The sequence below is a fragment of the Macrobrachium rosenbergii genome, chromosome 43 (assembly GCF_040412425.1).
Source record: "Macrobrachium rosenbergii isolate ZJJX-2024 chromosome 43, ASM4041242v1, whole genome shotgun sequence".
In the NCBI taxonomy this organism is placed as follows: domain Eukaryota; kingdom Metazoa; phylum Arthropoda; class Malacostraca; order Decapoda; family Palaemonidae; genus Macrobrachium; species Macrobrachium rosenbergii.
Window position 1 is genome coordinate 14,024,282 of NC_089783.1, and position 8,524 is coordinate 14,032,805.

The 8,524-nt window shown below is 43.4% G+C and overlaps 1 protein-coding gene across 3 annotated transcripts in view; it reads left to right on the plus strand.

The window, feature by feature from the left end:
• The window catches only part of svp (COUP transcription factor 2), a 598,839-nt gene extending 590,618 nt beyond the window's left edge, over window positions 1-8,221 (plus strand). For all 3 annotated transcript variants that reach the window (XM_067086585.1, XM_067086583.1, XM_067086584.1), the window contains 2 exons: window positions 4,542-4,761; window positions 5,259-8,221. In XM_067086585.1, the coding sequence (XP_066942686.1) occupies window positions 4,542-4,761; window positions 5,259-5,313 (275 nt within the window). In that variant the 3' untranslated portion in view covers window positions 5,314-8,221. The remainder of the gene's footprint in view (window positions 1-4,541; window positions 4,762-5,258) is intronic.
• Window positions 8,222-8,524: the final 303 nt, after the last annotated feature.

Below are 8,524 nucleotides of genomic sequence, written 5' to 3' on the forward strand. Positions count from 1 at the left end.
GAGATATTAAAGAAGGGAGCGAGAGGGACATCTCCCGAGCTATTTAATCACCCAACACTAATGACCCCAACTAGCATTAAGGAATATTTAACGACACTCTAATGGCTTCGCAACAAGAAGGGGGAAAGTCACACGAATCTAGGGATACTGAGAAAGAAACTGGTAAAAGTTTAGCCACCATAAAAGAGGGCCTTGCATCTCGGTTTCAAAAAAGCCAGAGAAACTGGAGAAATGGTAAAAATACTTATTGGATTCGATAATTTTCCTCTGCTGTTAAAAAGGTATTCGTGATAAAAGCGAAATCGGGAGTAAAGCCGTGGGAGATTATGTGCTTTAGGGTCATCAAAAAAATAAAAGATCTTTCCAATTGCAGTTTTGGGATTCAAATTTAAAGAGAGAGAGAGAGAGAGAGAGAGAGAGAGAGAGAGAGAGACTTTTAAGCTGCTCCTTGGATTTATAAACTAGAATATCCTGAGAGAGAGAGAGAGAGAGAGAGAGAGAGAGAGAGAGAGAGAGAGAGAGAGAGAGATATTCTTCTCTCCCTCCTTCCTTGCTTTAGAGGCAACGGAGCCGCGTCTCGGACTGAATATTCATGAAGAGGAAAATTACGCGCTACAATTTAGATATGAGCTCGTTTGTCTTCAAAGGAGCATAGGAATCTGTTGGCATATTATAATGGGCAGAGGGGTCGGCCTTAAACGCAGAGGCGCGCGCTCTTACGAACTCCACACAACACACGCAAAGCGAAGAACTTGAACGGTATGTGTACTTTATAACCACCCTTATCTCTCTTTTTGCATGTACGCAGGCGTGCGCTCACGCGCGCAAGTGCAGGCAAAGTAAGAGCCATAACAGCATTGACCATCGGGATTCCTGAGTTGCGAACTGACGTCGCATTTCCCAAGTGCGTTATCTCGTATCGTTATCGGAGCCTTTTGTTATGTCCGAGGTAAATTTAAGGTGGACCTTACCGACGCCAATCTGATAATGGTGGAAATAATTCCTTTTATTCAACTTTGGTTCCTTTTGATTATTCAAATTTGTCTTCCATTTGAACATCGACGGAATTTAGCGGCGGCCGGTTAATCATACCTTGTAGCTTCTCTATCAAGATGAATTAGACCGATACGAGAGAGAGAGAGAGAGAGAGAGAGAGAGAGAGAGAGAGAGAGAGAGAGAGAGAGAGAGAGAAATTGTCTAAATGAGGGAAGTGTTAGATGGTCCTCAGAGCAGTGAGTGATTCATCATACCCACTGACAAGAAGAAGAAAAGGAAAAGAAGGTACGTGAGTCAATGGTACTCCGTCGGCCGACTCCTTTATGCGGCTCTCTCTCTCTCAGTCTTCATTTGGTGCCGCCCAGCCCTCACGCTTTAATTCCCTGGCGTGTCACTCTTTTTATGTGGCACTCTCGAGATGGTCTGGAAGGTAGAGGGGAGGAGGAGGGGGGTGGGGAAGAGGTAAAGAATAAGGAGGGAGGGAATAGGACAAGGATGATAGGATCGGGGTTGAGAAGAAGGGCGGGGGGATGGAATGGAAATGAAGATGACGAGGTTGAGCCGGAGGTGCGTCCCCGGTTCCTGAGAGGTAGAAAGGAAGGAGAGGTTTTCCTCCTCGTCCCACTTCTTCTCTCCTTCATCAAAAGAAGAACAAGAAGTTGTAAGAAGAGACCAAAGGAAAGTTCCCTCACCGATGATGAAGGATAAAAAAAATGTTGAGACGACAGTGCCAGTTGGTTTGGTCTAGGTGACTGACGGTCGGTTTAGAGTTACTGTACTTGTTAGCACACGAAGGAGATCGTTTAAATGGCGCTGTGGCCAATTATGATTGCCATTTTTCGAGAAGTCTCGAGCCGTGGTGGAACCTACTTCCAGAGGGCAATTAAGAGTGAAAATCAATGGTGTGAGATGAAAAGAACAGACGTCAACCTCAGAGGCCTTTGACAGATGTTCCAGTTATTTTTACGAAAGTCGATGACACGACAAAGAAAAGGACTTCCACATATGGCATAACTTAAATCATTGTGAAGTTTGTGTGAAAAGGCAGACAACTGAAGTAAATGTAATGATGGTCAGAATAAAAATAAATTAACCATGGCAAATTAAAGAAAGAGTCTTCCATATTCGCCACAGTAAATAATATTTGCAGTAACGACATGCTTGAGCTAAAGCAGTGAGAACAAATATGCGTAAATGAAGTAGTACAAAAGAAACAGGGAACCGAGATTGAGCAAGGATTGGAGCTGTCATTGTGTTTTATTTTCTTAAGTTACCGAAGACCTCGCAACTTATCAGCTTCTTCACGATTTTGGCCAAGTTTACTCAAGTAAACTTAGAATCCAAAAGGGAAATAAATGAAAAATTCATATATATTACCTGTTTCAGTAATAATAATAATAATAATAATAATAATAATAATAATAATAATAATAATAATAATAATAATAATACCCTCGGTGTCTCTTTATGTGTTCAATCTTTTGGTTGAAAAATTTACGTTTATTTATCGAATAAAAAATGAGAAAGCGGGTAAGATGAACACTTATTAACGGAGGATTTTGTGAATAAGTTGAAATTTCCCCTCGAGTAATTATTTGCATCATCCAAGTTTCCAAATTTGGGTTTGTCGAGGTTGAGAAAGTTATTAATGGGATATGATACAAGTTATTTCAACATTTATTGATAAATACCCAGTAAAATATTAATAGGAAAACTAATAAAAACATGATTGACGAATGCAGTAGGTGAATTGTTCAGACAAGGTTGTGACGTCCTTCAGGTCTGGTCTATGAGTAACCTCTATTAAAGATTTAAAGTGATTTGTACGTGTATCCAAATAAAATTAAAGCGAAAAACTACGTGAATGTTCTTGAAAGAGCTGTTTCTAGTCTCTGCATCCGAGAGAGGAAAATAAGCAGAGATGCCTGGAAGTTATCCTTGTAAACAGAAAGGAGTCGATTAATGGACTTAAGCTTAAGCTTAAACAACCATCAAGCAAGACAGAGCAGCATTTCAAAAACTTTTCTGACGTGTCAAGTTTCTTATGGTTGAAATTTAAGCCACACTTGAAATGTGAAATGTCCTGAGAAAATATGAATGTCATCCAAAAGGAAATGTTCGACACGATTTTACTAAACTGATGACGGCGTAGGAGCATTTTTCCACCAAAGAAAATATTGTGAAATAAATGGACACGGTAAAAAAAAATCCTTTTCATGCTGTCAACAAACAACGCTCATACTCGAGATGCTAAGTGGAGCTCGCTGTACTCTGTGACACTTTTGGAACAACATTTCTCCATCTTGTTCGTGGCCACTACCGCAAACACTCGCGTATGTAATTTCTTTTTCTTTTCCGTTATCTTGACAGAAGAACCTCCGTATCAGAATTTCCAATCTCGAATCTTACGCTCTTTCCCCTGGCCATGTTTTACAGGCGACCGATAAAATACCAGCATTTCGCGCTCGCCATATTTACGGGAGTTGTTTTAAACACGTCACGCGTTCAAGATGACCTGAGAGGCGGTGGTGTGCTCACGTCTCCGCTACTCTTTTGTAAATGGCTACGAAAGACCGCAAGGACACTGTGGTGCAGGGGGACGCGTCGACGCGTGGGAAGTCGGGTCGTCCAACACACCGAATACGACTCTAAATAATCCAAAGTTATGTAGATAAAAAAACTGGTGAGATTTAGATTATTTTAGAAATGTACTTATTTTCCTTATTGTTCGGCATTCATTGTGTGTGGCGTATCCATTGTATATTACATGGCGTAGAATACTAGTTATTTTTGTATAACGTGCGCTTGCTTGGCTCTGTGCGTATTTGTGCAAGAACAGACTTTACAGCATCCAATACCGTGTACATGCGGGACCATGTATGTGCGCGCGTTTGCGTCTGTTACACTGTTTCTGCCTCAGACTGCGCGTTTTTATATGTTTGAGCATCACATGCCTTCTACTGCTTCATCTCCGGTCTGTGCGTGAGGGAGAGACACAAGAAGTTAATAAAGGGGAGGCAGAAACTCTTAGCGCTCAGTATTGTGGACCGAGAGAGGACTTCCGGAGGTGTCGTCTGCTCGTGATGAGACTGAAAGACGGATGGCCGCAAATGCTCTCCGTTCGTCTGTCTTTTTCTCCTTCTCTGTTCCCTTTGTCTTTGTCTTTTCCGTTACATTTTCGTAGCCATTTGGTCTGGCCAAAAAACATCTGGGGGAGAGAGAGGGAGACAGATCTCTGTTATTGTTTCTTTGGATTTCTGTGGTATGCCATGGCTATGTTGTCTATGGTTACATCTGCATTTACATCATTATTGTTATTTATTTAGAATTTTTTGGATTGTGTTTTCATTAAGTTTAATCTCCTTAAAGTTACTCTTAGTACTTGTTACAGTTTTAATTTTACGTTTTCCTGTCTGCAGAATATACAGATCTGCACCACTTGCTGAAATAACTATTAAAGGTGATTTTCTTTTTTATCTCACTTATTTTGACAGCTAAATTTTCTGAAATTCTTCAAAGACTGATTTCCATCCTTTGTGTTGCAGATGCGTGCGGCCTGAGCGACCTCGCTCACATAGAGGGACTGCAGGAGAAGTCGCAGTGTGCGCTGGAGGAGTATTGCAGGACCCAGTATCCCAACCAACCCACCAGGTTCGGAAAGCTGCTCCTGCGCCTGCCGTCGCTCCGCACCGTCTCTTCCTCCGTCATCGAGCAGCTCTTCTTCGTCAGACTCGTTGGGAAGACGCCGATAGAGACTCTTATCAGGCAAGTCCCCCGAGAGTGTTTCGAATCCAGTTAGGGAAGTGAAGAAGAATTCAAGGCGCTTGACTTTTATCCTTCTTTACGTATGGGATCATTGACGCTGTTAATACGTACTGTCAATAAGTAATACTTGAGTCAGTTGCGTCCCTAGTTTGCACCAAGTAGTCCAGTCATTCAGGTGTGAAAGGATTATGTTCCCTTCTGAATGAGAGTGGCAGTTTTTAAAACGAGACATCAAACATTTTCATTATATATTTTCCATTGCCACTGCATTTATATGCTCTACATTTTTCGTGAAATGATTCTCTGTAAGTGAAATATGATACTCGTTACCCGTAGAGTGTGGCATTTGTCACTTAATTTTGTTAAAATTAAACACATGTTCTGGTTGATATTGCTATAGTAAGGACTATCACTGGTTTTGTTGTTGTGGCTCCTCTCGAAGCCATTTTTGTTGTAGCTACTATTTCTAACCGACAACCTCTCCTCTTCTTCCACAGGGACATGTTGCTGTCTGGGTCTACCTTTAACTGGCCCTACATGGGCAGCATGTGACAGGCGGCTATGGGCGCGAATCCCTCCCTAACCGCAGGGAACGTGCCCACCACAGGGGCCTCACATGTCCTCACTTCCGCCGCCCATACCCTCTCTTCACCTGGCCACGCCCTCTCGAACGTCGGGCACGGCCAGTCCCCCGCGCATAATCACACTCCGCCTGTCACCTCTTTCCAGATGCCGACGCTGAGCGGCGCATTCCGGTGATGAACCGCACAATCAACGCCCTCCATTACCAACCACCCACCCCCACCGCCCACATCACCACAACCACCTCCACTACCACCCATCACACTACGCACCCCTACACACAGTGCCAGAGCTCACCTTATCCCCACAACGATGCGTGGCAAGAACGCGGCGGTGCCTTCGTCAGCAGCAGCAGCAGCAGCAGCGGCAGCGTCGTCGTCAGGGTTCCTCCCAGCCATACTACACGAGCATCATCGCAGCGAGAGTATGGACGGCGTGGCAGGACTACCCCGGCTGTGGGACACCTGGAGGAGGAGGCCTCAAGTGGAGCCTGGCTAAAGAGATATTCGGCCGACGGGTCCGCTACGGGAGCTCACACCAGTAGAAATCTTTTCATTAGTAATAATAAAGATGATGATGATGATGATGATGATAACTAGTGGTTACACACTGACACCCAAGACTACATCCTTTGTCATAACCTTTAAAAGAAAGCGGATGACAGTGCTGGTGAAAGTGTTGGGGGGACTGATGACTTTCTTTGGTAGGTGATAAAATGCAAGATTAAAACGGACTGGACGGTACACTAGAGAGTTTAATATATAAAGAAGTATTTGTGTTTAAGACAAGTGATACGTGACGTTGCACCAAATAGAGGAAAATCTGAAATATCTGTTGCTAAAAATTTTGAGAGACAGTCTGGCAGTATCTAGTTTGCTCGGTAAGTACTGAAAGAAACACAATGAAGAGAGAAGCTGACAGTAACTGGAGAATGACTCTTTCAAAGTCTCGAATGCCTCGAGGAAAACGAAGACGTCAAGAGAAGATGAATAATAATAATCTGCCGTGGAGGGATGATGACACTGCGCCAGTGATGACTTTATAAACGTGTGTGTACAGAAGTAATACATTTTTCGCTACCTGTTCTTGTATATGTGATAACTATAGACCCTGGGGTGCAACCACCACTCCAAAAGGCTGTAGTTGTAGCCGTGTATATTTTGTATATATTAGCCTGTAAGTTTTTTACTCGGGTTGGGGCGGCTGGGTGGTGGCGGCGCCCCCCACTTGTACAGAAAACAAAATGGAGAAGAAGAAGAAGCAGTCTTGAGATCTGCTTGCAGTGTGCCCACACTTCAACCCCCACCCCCAAGTAGGCTGACCCTCTTTTCCTCTTGCCACGCCCAAACTCATGTTGCAATTTTCAACAAATTTACTGAGACCCGCCGATTATGTTCGCCCATATTTTTTTCGTTTTTTGTTTGTGCCCCTTTTTTGTAATGGAATGTCAGGTTAAGGAGATTTGAGAGGGTTAGCCTCCGAAACTGCTGGTTGTGAGTGGCGTGGATGAGGACAGGGGAGAGGCGGGGAGTGTGCTTCGGGCCCAGAGATGATTCTAGCCTATTGTCCCGGTTTGAGAGATCCACCCCACCCTGTTCACGGGGTGTGGGACTGTCGCTTATTTTGAAAATGACCAACCCATCTTTATCTTGAGAAACCCAGATCATTATTTTGTTCATTATTCTTGTCTAAAATTAATCCATTGACGCTTCATGATACATAGTATCTGTATAGAACCTTATATATACAAAATGCTATAAATTCTATGACGACATATCGAGAATCAAAAAAAATGTAAGGAAATAATAATGAACTCTGGACATCCCTAAATTCGCACAGTACAGCATTAGGATGCGTTGGGCAGAATAGCTGCCGACCAGTTCACCTGTTGTGTGAAGGTGGTTCCTGTTGTTTTCCAAAGAAGATCCCTACAAGAATATCCTTCGGTAAAGTCCTAAGCTACCTGGTTCCTTCAAGACATCTATGTTTTTTCTGACACGTACAAACTCTGGAGTTCCATCACCAATCATTAGACAAAATTTACCAGTGGGTCTTTTCACTGAAATTAAACCACGAACTAACTGAAAGCAAATGTACTTAACCTACTGTAAAGAAAAGACATTCTCTCTCCCTTTCAATTCATTTTCCAAGTAAATTTCACTTTTGTATATAATGCAATGACAGAGTTGGTGTGTGGTCAGGTAATATTGATTTGTCGGATGCAGGTAGTCCAAAAAATTCAGTTGAAATCCTGTAAGTGATTGAGGTCTGAAAGTAATAACACGCAGTCATGGTGCATTCGCCCAGGCCTCTTCCTCCTCCTCTTCCTCCTCCTCTTCCTCCTCCTCCTCCTCATCCCTTCTTATTTCCTCCCTCTTCCTACTTTCTTTCTGACCCCCTCCTCCTCCTCCTCCTCCTCCTCCTCCTCCTCCTCCTCCTCCTCCTCCTCCTCCTCCTCCTCCTCCTCACCCCACACCCCACACCCTCCACAAGCTCTTCACTCCCACCAATTGTGTACTGTATGTTGTTTTGTTTGTAAAGTCTAGAAGCCGTGGAGATGTGGGAGTGTAGTACACCTGCCCGGGTGTACACCAAGGTCACTGTGTGTGTGTGTACGTACAGGTGCCGCCAACAAGTGTACAAAGAGGCGCGGGCCGAGCTGTGCGGTGTGGACGGGCCCGGCCTGTGGCCCCTTCAGGAGGGCCGAGCCCGTAGCAGCCCCCACCCCGAAAACAGCAGCGCCGCCCGTGTAAGCGTCCTAGGTGTGTAACAACCGTGACGTCATTCATGTTGTTTGTACCTTAGCCTACACAAGTGTCGTAGACACAAACAGTATGTTTTCTCTTGAATAAATGATCTCAAAAAACTCTGTTGTAAATTTTTGGTTTCTTTGTCCATTCCATTTTATTATAAGAGGGGTTTTATTTTTTTTTTTTTTTTTTTTTTTGCTGACAAAAGATAATGTCAAGAAAAAAATGTAAGGTTATTCATGTATATTTATGATGATGACATTAATTTCTTGGTAAGGGAAGGAAAAATGTAGATGAATCAGAATGTAGAACTTAGTCCAAAGGCCAAGTGCTTTGATCTGTGAGGTCATTCAGCGCTAAAAGGTAAATTGACAGTAAGAAGGTTTGAAAGGTATAACGGGAGGAAAACCTCGCAATTGCACTATGAAACA